The 20,099-nt window shown below is 36.4% G+C and overlaps 1 protein-coding gene across 1 annotated transcript in view; it reads right to left on the reverse strand.

Annotated features, from left to right (window-relative positions):
* Positions 1-1,509: 1,509 nt before the first annotated feature.
* Positions 1,510-20,099, reverse strand: part of LOC150087579 (putative inositol monophosphatase 3) — a 55,627-nt gene continuing 37,037 nt past the window's right edge. Inside the window, exons 3-5 of the mRNA XM_090372143.1 lie at positions 7,217-7,312; positions 6,642-6,812; positions 1,510-1,901 (exon numbers count right to left, since the gene is read on the reverse strand). Coding sequence (XP_090228269.1) covers positions 1,651-1,901; positions 6,642-6,812; positions 7,217-7,312 — 518 coding nt within the window. The 3' untranslated portion in view covers positions 1,510-1,650. The remainder of the gene's footprint in view (positions 1,902-6,641; positions 6,813-7,216; positions 7,313-20,099) is intronic.

Below are 20,099 nucleotides of genomic sequence, written 5' to 3' on the forward strand. Positions count from 1 at the left end.
AGAAGAGCAACAAGATTAAATCATTAACTACTCTTGTTGCTCTTCTCTGAGAATAGTCAAAAGGGTTATCTTACCATAAACGACTTCAGTTTTGCAAATTTTAGCACTTGCTAAAATTTGCACTTGCAGGGGAGACCTGATTCACGGCTTCAAAAGGATTGAGTAAACTAAATGATGGCATTTTTACTCTTTCACAGACAACAGGCAGAAATTTAATTTGAGGAAATATGGTTGCAGGATAGACACTGTTTTGCATGAAAGATTGCAGTACAAATTGGACAGACTTCTACTTGGCATTGTGAAAGTAATAGTAATACTAATATTTACCATATAGTGCAAGGAAGCCATAAGCTTTTTCTATACTGGCAAAAAAAAAACAAAAAAAAAAAAAAAACCCACAAGTATATAAGAAAATACAAATTATTTGTTTCTCTCCTCACACAGGTAACTATCCAGTTGACAATGTCTTTTTTCAGATGAGGTCACCATATTTGAACACAGTATTCCAAATGTGGTCTTACTATTGCCTTATACAATGGGATTATGATCTCCCTATCTTCACAACATAACATTCAATAAATCGAGAGGACACCGTGGGCTTTCCTGGCTGCCTGTTTACACTTTTCAAAACTGCCTGTATTGTAACTCCCAGATCCCTTTTCTCCTCCACTGTTTTTAATTCAACCACACCAAGTGTATAATTTATTTATGGGTTGCTATTTTTTTTTTCCCCCCAAGTGGATGGTTTAAAGTGTAAGTGGATGGTTTAAATAAATTTAAGGAAGAATTAGAAGGGAATTGAAATATCAGATTAGGTAGTAGGTTTTTTTTTTTTTTTTTTTTTGTTGTTAGTTGTGCTGTATAAGTTTGTTTCTTTGCATCATTTGCCACTACTAATATTAATACTAAATTATCAAATAATTTCAATGCCTATGCTGAAATACAACTCCACAGCCTTTACTACTTTAATTTGTTGTGTATGCCATATCAGTATTTGATGTAGGTTGCTTAGTAAGTTTTGTTTCAAAGCAATGTTATGTACATTCATTTTAATGATTATGACTGTGTGAGCTACACAAACATTTCAAAACGAAAAAGTAAAATTTTTTTGATCCATGATAATCAAAGAAACATGATTTCTCATCAAAAACTACACTATTTGTAAATTAAGTATACAAATGGATATTAATCTCTAAAAAATTTGATAGGTCAAGACCCAATCAGAAAAGTGAAAGAGCTGCTATTCTGCAGTTTTATTTTAAATATAAACAACTGTGACAGCATGCGGATCTTTATCACAGTAATGCACTTCTTCCTCTATAAATAAATACTGTCACTTGTTTTAAGAGCTGAATGAGCATAAAGAGTGATATATGAGCCAAAATCATAACTATAAAAGGAAGATAAAAACTATTAAATTATTTTTCTTCAAGAAACAAAAGTGTTAGGAAAAATTTGATTGCCTGATTTTTTGATTATATTTTACAAAACAAATGCAATTATAATAATAATCTGCCTTCCATTTAGAGTTTCTACATATTTTGCTAACAATAGCTTGCCTATGTAGTAAGTAACCTGTTATTTTTATACAAACCTTGTCACACGCATTTATCGAAGTAAATGAATACTTCATTTTCTCTTTTTTTACCTCTAAAGTTTCACTTTAACACTTTGTAATTTCTTTAAATAAGTTTCATGATGATACATGGTTGCCAGAAGACCATCTTCATTTAAAGGACTGTCATCTGCTCCATAAAACAAACTTTGACCACTCAGCGTGGTCATTTTCCCACCTAAGGCACTAAGTAGAGCATTACCAGCACAGATGTCCCATTTCTTTATAAGAGTTACATGAATGTATACTGTAGCATTACCCTGGATTACTTGCAATGTTTTGTATCCTGAAATGGAAAAATCAAAAATGTAATATTATACAGTTAATTATTTTCTCTTTCTTTTGAAATAAAAACTAGTGCCTAGCCAAATATAAAAATTTTCATATGATTTAACATTTGATAACATTCTAAATAATGTGTAAATAAATGATATGTGGTATAAAATTGGAAATTAATGAAATGAAACACTTTTTTACATAATTTTTTTGGCAAATTAATTTTTACTTTTTGATGCCCCCTGTAGCATAGGCAAACTTGAATAGGTACATCTTGTGCTGATAGGTGCATGCACCAACAACAATATCACTTATCAACAAGACACCATACCAAATATAAAATCAATACATCTATTTTCAGCTAGATGATGTTCTGAAACCTCTTTTTTTGTTTAGTGTTTAAGACAACAAATAAAATTCTTGGTACTAGAGCTTGTGTGTGAGTTTCAGTAGTTACAAATCTGTAAATACTGGCATTATATAATGCCATGTTCCAATACACCAAAATTAATTTACCAGAAAAATTATGCGTGTGAAAAAAAAAAAAAAAAGTGTGCTTCATTTCATTAACTTACTCTTTTACTTTTTTGTGATACAAGTCGCTCAGAAATACGCTGATATGTTTGTTTCGAGTGTTTTGGGACTGATGGCACTACACCTGACAGATGTAAAACTTTCTTCTTAATTTATAGAAGCAGTTTATCGATTTCTCAAATTGTACTTGGAGTGTACTAATATTTCATTTTTTCTTAATGGATTGCAATACAGTCAGTTCTCGCTTTACGAGTTCCTGGGTTTACGAGTTTTTTTCCCCCAAGTATCAACAAAATCGAAAATGTGAACATTAATTGCAAAAAATGAATGTTAAACATTCATAAATATCGCATTCCAAACCACGTGCATAGCTATACAATACAGTGTACCCCGTTTTACGTATTAATCAGTTCCAGAGATACCATCATATCGTTAAAATATCGTAATGTGAACCCAATAACACATTTTTTTTGGTAATTTGTTTCAAGATCTAGAAAGTTGAAATTTTGCCGTATAACTATCTCTCTAAAATATCATTTTTAGGTGACGAGCGTGACATTAAGGCCATATAAAAGGTCGTGAGTGGGGTTTGTAAACTGTATTAGTTACCAATTCAAATCATTAAAATGCACTACCCTCTCATCGTTATCATATGATCCTTTATAAGAATCAATTATGCCTTTGTGATATTTTTCTAAAGCACATTTCTGGAGGTCACAACCATAAAACAATAAAAACAATTTGAACTTTCTGATTTATTCTGGCTTTTCTGTTACTGCAAGCAATTATAAACGGGTAGTAAACTCGATATTCTTGCATTTGCAAAAATGCCGATAGCTGGAATTGTGTGGTTTTTTTTACTTTATTATGGTGAAATGTGTTTCTTCTTTACTGAAATCTTCAACAGTATAGAAAACATAAATAAATTTTCAGAATCTTCTCTTCACTCCTTTTTTTTAAAGCTTCGTAAACTTGTTACTCCACGTAAATCTTGTAGTTGCAATTTGTGTGTGCCATTAAAAAATGCTTATGCATGCAATCGTGAAATTTATAATTAAAAGAGAAGACTATCTTGGAAACAAACGCCTCTTGAAACATTTCTGAAGGCGACGACTCCTTGTGCAACAAACCAGCGAGTGCCGAGCCAATAATGAGTGATCAACGAGTGTGCATTTAGTCGATGATGAAGAATAAACATTCTTTAACATTTGTAAGTCGTAAATGATTTCTTTATTATTATAATTTGCTTGATTTTACAGGATATGTTTTCATTTCTTTCGATAAATCAATCATTGTTTAAACAAACTAATTAGCTAACTAATTTCATTGTTGAGAACGTAACCCCTATTTTTAACTTTGTTTTATGTGTGCGTGCAAGGAACAAATTTAACTCGTAAAGTCGAGAACTACCTGTACTTATTGTATGCATTTTTTTAGTTTTTAATAAAAAAAATGTTTGCTGCATATTTTAAACCTTTTATTTTCAAAAAAAATAAAAATAACTGCTGAAAATTAAAAAATATTATAGGCAAAAAACATAAAGATGAAGTTATTAGCCTCTTCCATTTTCCAAGTATACATGCATCAAATGTCTACATATGCAAGCATTCAATGATACCATCCCCCAAGTGCTGTGCTATAACACACACACACAGCACCCAACATGCCATAACACATATAGGCAGTCATTCTTAAGAAGTCAATATACAAGCTGTGTAAAAGTAAATATACATGAAATGAACTGCCTTGATTCTGCTGGAAAACAACTGAACTCTGGGCTATAAGCATCAATGATTCATTTTTGTTTATAGTTTGGCGCATGTTTTTATTTATTTATTTTTTTTTTAGTTGCGTTGAGGTTAGTTTATGCAAATAGAACAAACTTCCGATAAAATTTTGAGTTTTGTTCTGATTTACAGCTCAACTCAAAAGTGTTTGCTTTTAGCTATGAAATCCAGACTTTTACTTTTCAATTACAGTAGACTCTCGATTTTCCGGGATAGATGGTAAAAAACAAATCCTGGATAACTGATTTCCCGGTTAATCCAAAAATACAGAAGTCTCGACATACGTAAGAGATACGTTCCAGGGCTTCTTACTTCATCAAGTTTTACGTAACTCGGGAATGACTAGTAACATATTGCTACTATATTATTATTGACAAATCTGAATTCCGCACGATACTTGTTAATGTTTGGCCATTTTCATACATTCTTATTAGTTTAATTTTCTGATCCAAATCGATCGCTTTCCTTTTCTTGGTAGATTTACTAGTACCGCTGTCACTTATTCTCTTAGTCAGCACCATGATAACAGTCAAAGTTAAATTTCCTGTAAAGAACTTCACAGGGTTAAGGTGAAAAGTCAATTATTACCCCATGCAAGCTCACATTGTACTAAAGCACATTTCTGGAGGTCAACAAACAATAATAAAAACAATTTGCACTTTCCGTTTTATTGGGCTTTTCTGCTAGCGCAATCTATTATCGATTTGGATCAGGAAACGGGTAGTAAACTTGATCTTATTGCATTTGCGATAATACCAAAGCTGGAATTCTGTGGTTTTTACGTTATAATGGTGAAGTGTGTGTCCCCTTCACTAAAATCTTCAGTCATATAAAAAAAAAAACATAAATAATTGTAAGAATCTTCTCTTTTCCCCCCTATTTTTTTGCTTGTTACTCCAATCTCACTTGTGCAATTTGTGCATGCTGTGATCGTCATTATTGATTGCTTATTATTATTTTTTTTTGTTGTTTTAAATTTTACAATCTTAAAAAATAAATAAATAAATAAAAAAATAATAAAAATAGAGTGAAAACAAATTTACGTAAATCCATAGTTGTGCAAATCAGGGACTTACTGTATCAAAAATGTTCAGCAAACTACATAAAAAATATGGCAATAGATAAAAAACTTACCATGTACTACTTGTGTGTCCAATTCGATGCTTCCCTTTATTATTTGCGATGTCGATTTTAAATCGAATAGCTTCCCTTTATTTTTTTTCGATGTTGCATATGGCTTGGTCACCAACATTATAATGGTTCCTTAGAGATTTAACGGATGCACTGTTTTCTAACTTTTGAATAATTTCAAGTCTTTGTTTAACTGAAAGCACAACTATTTTGCATTTGCCCATCATTTTCGCAATTTCGCGAGGCACCACATCTCGACCCCTGCTTACATTGGTTCACATCTGGGTGGTCACCCACCATGTACTTGTGCATGAAGGTTATACCCACGATTACTAACAGTCCCACCATCGTGAAGGTGCAAGCAGAGGATTTGGCTGTCACGGACCATCCGAACTTTGTCGAAATTGGGTCCACTTGTCTTGAGTGTCACCTGAATATCAGTTCCATCAGAGTTTTAGACTCCCAGGTAGCAAGTACAGCTTGTCTGGCATATCTGAGAGAATGTCTGCGACAACCTCAAGGACCTTTTTGCACCATGGGAACTAAAAAACTTAATATATTAACACTCTCTCCCCTCTCTTATCATTCACAAACTAACTGAAGATGACAGTCATCCGAACTCTTGGTTCTACAATACATATATACCAAATATGCACTGTAGAACCAAGAGTTCGGATGGCTGTCAAGTCACTATAACAAACACTGCAGAAAAGTGCACTTTCCTTTGCAGGATTTCATTTTAAATATTTTTTAATACTCAATCCTTTTTATTTAATTTTCTTCCAAATCAAACACAAACAGTTAAGAAGGTAGCTTCTGTTAAAAATAGGGTAGCACTCTAAATCTTTCGTTTTTTGTCAATATTTTCCTGGAATTTAAGGTTAACCCATAAAAAATTGGAAGTCATACTTCAATCAATAATTAATGTGGGCTCATTATTTTCAAGTTACACCTCAGAGGTGTAGCACTGACACTGCACAGTTAAATGAATACCCTACACATATCTGACTACAAGTAAACAGAGTTCTGACTTTTGCAGCATGTTTTTAATTTAATATGGAGTGTTTTGTAGCAATCCATATCAAATTACTTTTCCTCAGTCTACTCTATACAAATTATATATCATTCTGACTTGGTGTTTATTTTCATTCTGACCAATGCATTGTATGTAAAATGTTATTCAGATATGCACACAAGGATAACTGTTAATATCAATTTCACAAACATGTACATTTTAAGGAGGGAAAATAAATAAAATACTATTAAAATCAAAATTGGGTAGCTCAAAATAAACTAACCTGCTCCTCCTGCAGATAAAACAGCTGTTCCAGGTCCAAAAGCAGCTGTTGCCACATCCTTTACTTTACCAGCATGAGATAGAGACACTATGACGATTGGTGGCTTGGAACTTTGTGGAGAATCAGCCACATGCAGGTTAGGGGATACACCATGGCCTACCCAGGCCCATGCTATAAATGATCCATAATTTCTAAGTTAATACTAATATATAACGATTTATATTAATTTTGTGAAATATGAAGTTAATCAGGTTTTGCCAACAAAAAAGTATCCTTCAAAATCCTTTCAGAATCAGATATTGTTATTAAATTATATTAAAGATATATAAAAGCTTAATAGCTAATTAAAGATTAGAACATTAGGAACTGGACAAGAAAAATAAGTTTGCTAATGAAATGGAAACAAAAAAAAAAAAGTATAAGCTAAAATAAAAATATCTGGAAACTATTAAAAAAAACAAAACACCCAACTATCTGTAAGCTGATATGAAGAAATTTTCGCATTAACTATATTTTTATCACATAAAAGCCAACTGATCTAAAGTATGTGTTATACTTTTCAACATCAACTATACCTGTGAAGTGAGAGAAGGGCTGATGAATAACTCCAATCACCGGCTGTCCCCTCACTGCCACACACACCATTGTGGTTACATACTGGAGTAAGTTTTCTAGAAAAGCAATATCAGAAAGAGAAAAAAAAAAGTGGTTAAAGTTGCAAAAGCAAAATTCAGCAAAAGAAAACAACAACAAAAAAGAATTATAAAAATCAAATCATTTAAAGCATCAACTAGTACTTACTCTTGTACTTACTAATGCATTCAGAAATTGGCTTAAAAATAAGCCAATTTCTGGATGTTACGTGGCGATGAAACACCTTGATATAAAAATATGTAAGTGTTCTGATATAAGCATATTAATCTATATAAATTAAAACAACAAAAAATTTTATTGTGAAACCTCAATTTACATGGCTAAAAAAATATTGCTAAAATTATCAACTCCCTTTAACAAGTTCGCTGTTGCTTATATTTGAGAAGGTCATTTCTGTGTGCCTTTTGGCACTTCTATTGGGCATTTCTCTTGGGACACTGGAATAAGTAGGCACTGCTTTTCTGTAAATGGAAGGGATTTCATCTGCAAAGAAACATCGCTTCATCGGCATCTGTTGTTTTGTAGCATTCTAACATCAACAGAAGATGCATTTGAATGAGATTCAGAATCTGCATCACTTGAATACAATTCTATTTCAGTATCAGATGACAAATTATAATGAACTAATTCAATGTTATCAACTTCAACATACTGTCCATCCCTGTTCCTTTTTAGTCCTAATGTCCCAGCCTCTGGATCCATTATAACAACCTTTTACGGTAAAATTTTATAGAAAAACACTTTTTACACAAAATTTTATCAGTATATACACACACTAAGGATAATGTTTTATTTTTCATAAACTAAAAAAATTAAAAAATTCAGCAAGCATAATCTTCAAAAAAAATTCTACCTTTTCTTCTTGTGGAAAATAATAGACTACATAAAATAACTTCAATATAAGCAAAGCAAAGAATGTATAAAATTTAACCAAGTACAGAGCTTTTACAGTGCAACTGACGCCAAACAAAATCCCAGCCAAATGCAAATAGGCCATACTTCAATCAGTGTGCTAATATCAAACAGTTGTTCAATTTCCCATGCCTTTCCTTTTACAGTACTCATTTAGTGCCTGCAATTCAATGAACATCAAGGCACAAAAATTGCAGTTCGTTTTGATGCACGTTTGCATTACAGAAGTGGACATGTTAAGCAATACAGCTCCAATTTGGGTAATGAAATTATGAACAGCAGAAGAAAGCTGATCTAAGAACACATTATTTGTCTGATTATTCATTTTTCTATTTGGATCACACTCTTTCATTGCATAGCATCCTTCAGTTTATGTCCTGTAGATATCCTAGTTTAGCAGGATATCTATAGGACAAGCTTCACAGGCATTTCTTCCAATAAAATCTTCTCTTAATAACAAAACTCTCTGGTATATGTGAGGAAGGGGGCCATGCTGTTGAAAATCATCTGGTCCATCCAACACTGTCTCACTCAAGTCCAGAATGATATTTTCCAACATATTTGCATACCTCTCTTCATTTGGGGAATACGAGGTGTGACAATATAGTTTTCAGACTGGTGTTACGGTCACATTCAATGAATTGGAAAATAAATGGAAGTGGTATGTTACAGTTCAAGTTTCCTCCAACAAATGGTGGTACAGAGATTGTCCAGTAGGCTGACAGATTGTAAATAACCAGTTAGTCCATTAACATTCTGTGTGACGATTCTGCAATGTAACAACAAATGAATATCAAATTTTGCTTTAAACTTGGAAAATCTGCAACAGAAATGTTAAATATATGAAATGCTAAAAACTGTTTATGGTGAAAGAACATTAAGTGGTACCAGTGAGTGTGAGTGGTATAAGCGGTTCAAAGATGGATGTGACTCAAGAAGTAGGCATCTGTCAACCTCTTGAAATGAGGGCAGGGTTGGAAAAATTCAGGAAATTGTGGCATAAGATCGTTGTCTGACAGTGAGAATGACAGCTGATGAGTTGGACATAAATAAGGTTACCATTTGTGCAATTCTTCATGAAGATTTAGGAAAAAGGAAGGGCCGTGCAAAATTTGCACTGCACAGTCTCACAGACGAACAGACACAACAAAGAGTGTCGTAATGCAAGACTTCATCCAGACTTGTCAAGACAATCCTAATTTCCTTGACTACTGTCACTGGGGATGAGTGTTGGCTCTTTCAGTATGACCCAAAGATGAAGCATCAGAAAATGCAGTGGACTTCAAAATCATCACCAAGGCCCAAACATTCTGTTTACAGAAATCCAGGCTCAAGGTGATGCTGATCAAGTTTTTCAACAAACAGGGAGTGATTCACAAAGAATGTGTACCTGAAGAGGAGAGAGAGTCAATGCTGAATTCTACATACAACTGCTTCAAAGACTACTACAGTACATTTCGTGGGTGAGGCTACAATTTTGAGAGAAAGTTAGCTGGTTCTTGTTGCATGGCAATGCCTCCACTTTTTGTGAAGATATTTCTGATGAAACATGGCACTGTACAGATCAACCATCCACCCTATTCTACCGATCTAGCAACAGGATGAAAACTGTCCTCAAAAGAAAGAGATTACAGGACATTGAGGACAGCAAAATATCAAGCCCACAACAACATATGTATAATTATGTTGTGTGGGCTTGAAGACAATCCACACACAATAACTGGCAAATCAGAAATGTATTTTTTTTTATTAATTGTTAATGTGCCCAATTAACAATTTTTTCAAAAAAATGCATTTCTGATTTGCCAATTACTGTGTGTGAATTTTCTTCAAGCCCACACACACAACGTAGCTATATATATATATTAACAGCGGTATGAAGATAAAAGTGGACTTCATCAGATCATAAAATATAATCTAGCCCATGTAATCTTGGTCACAATCAAGCTGGATGATAGAGAGGTGCTTGAAATTTGGGCTGCTAGGTCAGACAGCAACAAAACTCTTGAACTGTTCTGAATTTATAACAGGTACAGAATTGGGATCAAACTTGTTGTTTTTCTGAGTACAGGTGTCTGGGGTATTTATAAACATATGGACACCTTACTTGCACTGCATTTTCCTAAAGGTAAATTACTAAAGCTGAATTGCTGAAATGCAAAATTCATTTAATTTCAGCAATAGTTTTCACCTATTTCAAGTATTTTATTTTTTAAATAACATATGCAGTCTATTCAAACTTCAATATCAATAATGCCACATAGACTGATTTGATAAGAACTGTAGAGAAATGCACTGTTCCAAAGAGAGAACCACTTTCTCTTTGGAACAATGCAAAGAAAGTGTCACTTTGCTAATTATAAATTCCACTGCTTTACCACTTATTCTTTTTGCGTAAATCGCACCATACAATATTTACCTTTGATGAGTTAATACAAACATAGATCGATGTTTATATGTTTATAATAATAACATAGATCGATGTGCCTATTATTTGCATACTTCCCTTTGACTGTGAAGCACATAATAAAGTTGATTATTATGCTCTCTTGTACTTAGATCAATATGTATACATCAAAGTATTAGAATTAACATAAGCACATGATGCAAGGAAGCAAGTTTATATAGCATCAGCCAAAAAAAAAAAAAAAAAAACCTTATTTCACCCATCCACTTGCTCCAAATGTTTGTCAAGTCCTGCCTTGAATCTATTTAAGCTATCAACTTCTATAACAAAAGATGGAAGTTTGTTCCAGCAATCAACCACCTGCTGGCTAAAGGCAAATTTCCACAATCTATCCTACAACCGACTTTCCTAAATTTGAATTTATGCCCTCTCAAGCGATTATTCTGAGCAAGAGGAAGAATTCCATCAGCATTGAGGATGCTCAAACCATTCAAGGCTTTATACACCTCAATCAGATCACCTAACCCTTTGTTCCATTCACTAACCTTGTTGCCCTTCTCTGTACTTGTTCCAATAGCTCTACATCCTTCTTAAAATGAGGCCTCCAGATCTGTATACAGTACTCAAGGTGTGGCCTGACCATTGCCTTATACAAGGGGATAATCACCTCCTTATCACTGCTAGAAAAATTCCTGTATATCACTGACAATACACCATGAGCTACTCATGCAGACCATCTGCACTGCTCAGAAAACTTCATATCTGCCTGCACAATTACCCTCAGGTCCTTTTCATTCTCTATCACTGTCAGTGTGGTACCACAGAGTTGATACGTTACTCTGAGATTACTGCTTCCCATATGTAATACTTTACATTTGTCAATGTTAAACTTCATTTGCCACCTCTCAGCCCATCTGCTCAACTTTTCTAGATCCTGTTGCAGCAATGTACTGTCATTAGTGTCATTAACAACCCTGCCAACCTTCGTATCGTCTGCAAACTTGGACATTAAGCTTGATATACCATCATCAATATCATTTATAAATACAGAAAACAACAATGGAACCAACACTGACAAGACTTCCCCTTAACAAACCCATGCTGTGTCCGAGCTATAATTGAAGTCTTGTCTAGATGATCCTGCAATGCTTCTTTAACCAGTGCCTCCATTAATTTCCCTGGGACAGAAGTTAAACTAACATGTCTGTAATTACCTGTGTCTCCCTTTGATCCTCCTTTGTGGATTGGGGGTCACATTTGCACATCTCCAGTCCACGGGTACCTCCTCTGAGTCCAGGGAAGCTCTCAATAATTATGGCTAAGGGTTTGCTTACTTCCTTTGCTGCCTCCTTTAATATAACTGGATAGATTCCATCCACCTCAGGTGCCTTTCTTGTGTTTATCTTCAACAATTTCTCCTCCACTTTACTCTCAGTTATTACAAGATTATCTAGCATACTGTCAGAGTTGAATACACCTCTGGCATTCCTCTTCCTGAATAACTCCTCATGTGTGAATGTCGATGCAAAATATTCATTTAGTTTGTTAGCTACCTGAGCGGGATCATCAACAGTTGAATCATCGATATCAAGTGGACCAATCTGATTCATCCCCTTCCTTCTAGAGTTTACATAAGTAAAGAACTCTTTGCTGTTTTTCTTTGCATCCTTTGCCAAAGATTTCTCGTAATCTGCCTTCGCCTGCCTAACCTCCTTTGTAACTTGGTTACAGACCTGCTTATATCTATCATAGGCTTCGGTGTCACGTGTTAATTTATATGTATCCCATGCATTTTTCTTCTCTGTCACATGTCTAATTAGTTCATCTGACATCCATTTTGGCCTAAATCTTGAACCATATTTCTTTGTTTGTATTCATATATTTTTATGTTAAGCAAGACTACACTGTATAATGGCTTACTCATATAACTAACAAGGGAACACATTCACTCTGTACTAAACCCAGATTCCTAAATTAATAAGGCAGACATTTTCAAAAAAAAAAACTAGCTGATAAAATAAAAAACAGTAATAACTATGCATTATTTTGCTCATTTACAATAAGTTTGCTTACATCATTCACTGAAGCTATTTCTCTGTTTTAATTTCAAGAGACTAAAATGACATGTTTCTCACCTATGATGTTTTAAATCATTTTTATTTGTAGATGCAATAAAATGGTACATTAACTATAGTTAAATCAGAAATTAACCCACTTGTTATCAAATTGAATGTAATGGGATTTTCAAACAAAAATGTGTAAGTAAAATAAGACATCATGGCTTATATTTAGCATGATGCTTTTGTGTTCACCATTATCATATTAACATATTGTGTTCAGGCTCAAATAATGACTACTTAAGCTTACTATAAACTCCAAATACAAGTGGCCTATCAAGAGTTCTCAATTCATAGAGAAAAATAGTACTATATCCTCAATTACTGTCTAAAAATTACCTGATATAGCTTAAACAATGGTCACTCAAAGCATTTGCACTTTTGTAATCAAAGACCCCCCCCCCCCTCCACAAATATTGTGTTCTCAATCAGAAATCCTCTTACACATGAGTATCAACTCAGAAATACTAATATAAATTCAACTTGAAGAAGGATGATTGTAGGATTGTACAGAAGTTGGCCTTCACTCAGCATGTAATTGATTGTTGGAACAAACTTCCTTCTGGTATTGTAGAAGTGGGCAGTTTGAATAAATTCAAGAAAGAACTAGATAAACTTAACTATTAGAGCTGATGGGCAGGTGAAATGGAAAGTGAAAGCTTTTTTTTTTTTTTTTTTTGGCTGATGCTCTATATGCTTGCTTTCTTGCATCATTTGCCACTACTAAGGTTAATATTAAATCTCGTGGACCTGCCAATACAGCAATAGTATATCAGAAGCTGTTATGGGGTCTTGGAGCAAAACTTTTCAATGTAGGATGATGGTTAGATGGCACACTGGTAACCTTTCTGTGCAATCAAACTGCAACTTGTCCTAGACTACTTTCATAGACATTATTCAAAAGTGATATTTTGTATTACCTTTGGTATTATTTTTTGTGGCATCACCAAAATGATGCCACAAAAAAAGAATGGACAGCCTCACACTTGTTCAATGAATCATTAGCATTAGCATTAGTAGAGGCATTTGATGCAAGAAAGCAAGCTTATGCAGCATCAGCCAAAAAAAAAAAAAAAAAACCACTTCCACTTCACCCCTCTGTTCGTTCAAAATACCTGTCCAGCTGAGCCTTAAACTTATTTAGGCTATCAACTTCCACCACAAGGGATGGAAGTCTGTTCCACCAACCAACCACCCGCTGGCTAAAGGCAAATTTCCGCACGTCTATCCTACATCTGTCTTTCCTCAATTTGAATTTATGCCCTCTCAGGTGATTATTCTGAGCTAGAGGAAGAATCCCATCAGCATTGAGCATGCTTAAACCATTCAAGGCTTTATACACCTCTATCAGATCACCTCGCTGGTGCCTAGTCTCCAGACACTGTAATTTGCAAAACTTAAGCCTTTCTTCGTAAGAGCACCCCTTTGTTCCATTCACTAATCTTGTTGCCCTTCTCTGTACTCGTTCCAGCAGCTCTACATCCTTCTTGAAATGAGGCCTCCAGACCTGTATACAGTACTCTAGGTGTGGCCTGACCATCGCCTTATACAATGGAATAATCACCTCCTTATCCCTGCTGGAAAAATTCCTGTATATCATTGACAATACTCCATGAGCTACTCTTGCAGCCCGTCTGCACTGCTCAGAGAACTTCATATCTGCCTGCACAACCACCCCCAAGTCCCTTTCATTCTCTACCACTGTCAGTGTTGTACCATAGAGTTGATACGTTGCTCTGGGGTTGCTGTTTCCCATGTGTAGTACTTTACATTTGTCAATGTTAAACTTCATTTGCCACCTCTCAGCCCATCTGCTCAACCTTTCCAGATCCTGTTGCAGAAGCATAGTGTCAGTAGTGTCCTTGACAACCCTGCCAACCTTTGTATCGTCTGCAAACTTGGACATTAATCCCGATATACCATCTTCAATATCATTTATAAATACAGAAAACAATAATGGACCCAACACTGAGCCCTGAGGGACTCCACTAATAACATCAGTCCACGATGAGCAGTGTCCATTGATTACCACTCTCTGTCTTCTCCCCCTCAACCACCCCTTTATCCATAGCAGCAATTTGCCTCCAATGTCACACTGCTCCAATTTGTGTAGCAGTCTTCCATGTGCAACAGTATCAAAAGCCTTTCTAAGATCCAAGTATATAATATCAAAGTTATTCCCTGCATCCAGTTCTTTTGTGACTGCATCATAGTATCCAATCAAGTTGGTCAGGCAAGACTTCCCCTTAACAAAACCATGCTGTGTCTGAGCTATAACTGAAGTCTTGTCTAAATGATCCTGCAGTGCGTCTTTAACCAGTGCCTCCATTAATTTTCCTGGAACAGAAGTCAAGCTCACAGGTCTATAATTACTTGTGTCAGCCTTTGATCCTCCTTTGTGAATTGGGGTCACATTTGCACATTTCCAGTCTATGGGTACCTCCCCTGAGTCCAAGGAAGCTCTCATAATTATGGCTAAGGGTTTGCTTACTTCCTTTGCTGCCTCCTTTAATATAACTGGATAGATCCCATCCACCCCGGGTGCCTTTCTTGTGTTTATCTTCAACAGTTTCTCCTCCACTTTACTCCCAGTTATTTCAAGATTCTGTAACTTACTGCTAGAGTTGAATACACCTCTGGCATTCCCCTCTCTGAATAACTCCTCATGTGTGAATGTCGATGCAAAATATTCATTTAGTTTGTTAGCCACCTGAGCAGGATCATCAACACTTGACCCATCAATATCAAGTGGACCAATCTGATTCATCCCTTTCCTTCTAGAGTTTACATAAGTAAAGAACTCTTTGCTGTTTTTCTTTGCATCCCTTGCCAAGGATTTCTCGTAATCTGCCTTCGCCTGCCTAACCTCCTTTGTAACTTGGTTGCATATCAACTTGTATCTATCATAGGCTTCTGTGTCATGTGTTAATTTGTAAGTATCCCATGCATTTTTCTTCTCTGCCATGTGTCTCATTAGTTCATCTGACATCCATTTTGGCCTAAACCTTGAACAATATTTCTTAGTTGGTATGTAAAGCCTAGTAGCTTCCAAGATAAGTTCTTTGAATGCTTCCCATTTTGAATTTGCTGTTGGTAACATCATCCGTTGGTCCCACTGTATAGAATTTAAATACTGTCTCAGTCCATCGTAGTCGCCTTTACGGAAGCAATAACCCTTCCCTTTACCCCTAATGGTAATTACCTCTTTGAGTAAATCCCACTTCAGCACACTGTGATCACTGCCACCTAGTGGTTCATTTATCTGCAGATTCTTAATGCATGAAGAATCACTGCTGATAATCAAATCAAGAGTATTACTCCCTCTATTTGCCTCCCGAACATGCTGATGTAGAAAACAATCATCCAATAAATCCACAAAAGCCCTGCTAGTGTGTGAGTATCCAGCCCCCAAATTCCAGTCAATATCTGGGAAATTAAAATCTCCCATTATAAGACACTCTGATTTACTGGCCCACTCTATTTCCCTGTACAGTTCCTTATTATACTCATCAGAGTCATTAGGCCTATAGCACACTCCTACTCTCAATTTTGATCTCCCAATGTTTATGTCACACCAAACTGACTCCACATTGCACTGTCCAGCGATGTCGACTGGCTTCACTTCCTTTGACTTTGTGTTTCTTAATTAATAGCATAACTCCTCCTCCCCTCCTGTCCTGTCTATCCTTTCTATATACATTGTATTCCCCAAATTCCAGTTCCGCATTACTTATATCTGTGTGACACCACGTCTCTGATATCCCAACAATATCTGCCTTCGATGTTTTGAGCAATACCTCAAATTCATCAAATTTATTTACTAAACTCCTAGCATTGGTGTACACGCAAGTATACCTGCACCTGTTTCTATTCTTAGCTACCCTAACACAACCCATGTGTTTACTTGTACCACAATGGCTCCCAGCAGTGTCTGAAATACCATGCATCTTGTTTTTCAGGCTTCTGCTCATTCTAATAGAAGAGTGCAAGAATCTCTTTCACCTCTGCCAGTGGCTACTGTCAATCTATTGGTCTTTGTCTCCCCCCAACCTAGCAGTTTTCCGACCCACCTAACACTGCCTCGATAGCATCAGCAAATATTCTTGCACCCTTTCTATTTAAGTGTATCCCATCCCTGTAGAAGCAATCTCTCCTGTTAACAAGTACAGTCCAGGCTGAAAAAAATTCTACCCCTTGAGCCTTGCACAATCTTTCCAGGGCCGAATTGATCGACAAGGCTCTCATCATATACTCCCTCCTATCGTGTCTGGGCAGAATTGCAGACACTTTCAAATTCAACCCTAATTCTCGGCTTTTGTTCAACAGTGACCTGTACTTGTTAAGTAATTCTGCCGGTCTCCTACTCATAATATTATTAGTGCCAACGTGTACAACTATATCACCTTTTGTGCCCTTAAAAGATGATATTCGCTCTACAACGTCATCAACCTTTGCCCCTGGCAGACATACCCTGGTCCTGTTCCACCTATCTTTTTTACAAAGCATGTTCCCCGTTTCCCTGACAATAGAGTCACCAACAACTACTAGTTCCTTCGGGACCAGCGCATTCTGCCTTGGGGGTTGTCTCTGTGTCACGCGATGCCCAAGTGCAAGCTCTGGCGTTGATGTGGGCAGCTGAGAGCTTGATGGGCCCCTCAATTTAGTTTCTTCGAGGGCATCCACCCTGTCCTTCAAGCTCTCATATAGGCCCAAAAGAACGCTCTCATATAGGCCCAAATCATAAGGGGGCGGTTCATGCCTCACATCATCTGGAGAAAATAAAGATGCCACAAGAACATCTGTCTGATGCCAACCATCTGAATAGTGCTACACAACAGCCTTTGGTTCAATGGAAGAGCAACTGTGCATAAGCCCAATATCACAGTCACAAATGTGAAATGGCATTTGACATGGTGTTGTTTCAAACATTCATGGCATCTAGAACAATGGCAGGTGCTATGGTGTGATGAATCATGTAATGTTTGTTCCGAAAGATGTGTTATGGTGTTACAACTGTTCAGAGAACACATCCATCAGAGTATGCTTGATATGATACATCTATCAAGTACACTTAATAGTACAGGGCTCTTACAGCTGGTTTGGACTTTGTCTATTGGTGGTAATGTCTAAAATGATGCCATCACCTTTTGACATAGCCTTTTCTATTACTAATGATTGCACAAACTTGTTCATTTACCTAACAGAATGCCAGACTACACAAAACTCTCAATGTTTTCCTCACCAACAATTCTTCAAAGTAGCAGTTAATGTTAGTTAGCATTAGTAGAACATATGATGCAAGAAAGCAAGCTTACATAGCATGAGCCAAAAAAAAATATATATATCCTTCCCATTTCACCCATCCATTCACTCCAAATGTTTGTCTAGTTCTACCTTGAACTTATTTAAGTTGTTGACCTCCACAGATGGAAGTTTGATCCAAATATCAACCACCCGCTGGCTAAAGGAAAATTTCCGCACATCACAGAAAAATGCACGGGATGCATATAAATTATCAAGTGACTCAGAAGCCTATGGCAGATATAAGCTAGTCTGTAATCAGGTCACAAAGGAGGTTAGGCAGGCGAAGGCAGATTACAAGAAATCTTTGGCAAAGGATGCTAAGAAAAACAGCAAGGATTACTTTACTTATATAAACTCTAAAAGGAAGGGGATGAATCTGATTGGTCCACTTGATATCGATGGTTCGACTGCTGATGATCCTGCTCAGATAGCAAACAAACTGAATGTGTATTTTGCAGCTACATTCACACATGAGGAGTTATTAAGGTTTGAAAATGGCAGAAGGTTATCAAATTGTAGCAGGGTGCTTAATGATTTTGTAATAACTGAGAGCAAAGTGGAGGAGAAATTGTTGAAGTTAAACATAAGAAAGGCACCTGGGGTGGATAGGATCTATCCAGTTATATTAAAGGAGGCGGCAAAGCAACTAAGCAAACCCTTAGCCATAATTATGAGAGCATCCTTGAACACAGGGGAGGTCCTCACGGACTGGAGATGTTCAAATGTATTCCCAATTCACAAAGGGGGATCGAAGGGTGACACGAGTAATTACGGAGAACACATCCACTAGTTAGTTTAACTTCTGTTACGGGTAAAATAATGGAGTCACTGGTTAAAGATGCATTGCAGGATCATCTAAAGACTGCAGCAATAATTCAGACACAGCATGGGTTTGTTAAGGGAAAGTCTTGTCTGACAAATCTGATAGGATATTATGATGTGGTTACAAAGGAACTGGATGCAAAAAATAATTTTGATATCATATATTTCGATTTCAAGAAAGCTTTTGACACTGTTGCGCATGGAAAACTATTGTACAAATTGGAGCAAATGGTATTAAAGGTAAGTTGCTACAATGGATAAAAGGATGGTTGAGTGGTAAAAGACAGAGGGTGGTAATCAATGGGTGCTGCTCTTCGTGGACTAATGTTATTAGTGGAGTCCCACAGGGTTCGGTGTTGGGTCCACTGTTGTTTTGTATATTTATCAATGATATTGATGAAGGTATATCAGGCTTAGTGTCAAAGTTTGCAGATGATACAAAGGTTGGCAGGGTTGTTAATGACAGTAATGGCAGTGTGCTACTGCAACAGGATCTAGATAATTTGGGCAGATGGGCTAAGTAGTGGCAACTGAAGTTTAACCTTGACAAATGCAAAGTACTGCATATGGGTAGAAGTAACCCCAGAGAAACATACCAACTGTGTGGTACTACACTTAAGGTGGTGGAAAATGAAAAAGACCAGGGAGTAATTGTGCAGTCAGATATGAAGTTTTCTGAGCAATGCAGACAGGCTGCTAGGGCAGGTCATGGGGTTTTGTCAATGATATATAGGAATTTTGCTAGCAGGGAAAGGGAGGCAATTGTCCCTCTGTATAAGGCAATGGTCAGGCCACGCCTTGAGTACTGCGTACAAGTCTGGAGGCCTCATTTTAGAAGGATGTAGATTTGCTTGGGCGTTTACACAGAAGGGCAACAAGATTGGTGAGGGGAATGAAGGGATCCTCTTACCAAGAGGATCCCTTCTTACCAAGAGGCTTAAGTTCTGCAAATTGCAGTGGCTGCAGACTGGGCACCTGCACGGTGATCTGACTGAGGTGTATAAGGCCTTGATTGGGTTGAGCATGCTGAATTCTGATGGGATCCTTCCACTTGTTCAGATTACAAACCTAAGGGGCATAAATTCAAATTAAGAAAAGACAGATGTAGAATAGATGTGCGGAAACTTGCCTTTAGCCAGCGGGTGGTTAATTGCTGGAACAAACTTCCATCTGTCATTGTGGAAGTTGACAGGTTAAATAAATTTAAGGAGGAACTGGACAGGCATTTGGAGGAAATGGTGG

This window comes from Mastigoproctus giganteus, chromosome 4 (assembly GCF_048544385.1).
Source record: "Mastigoproctus giganteus isolate SK-2022 chromosome 4, ASM4854438v1, whole genome shotgun sequence".
In the NCBI taxonomy this organism is placed as follows: Eukaryota; Metazoa; Arthropoda; class Arachnida; order Uropygi; family Thelyphonidae; genus Mastigoproctus; species Mastigoproctus giganteus.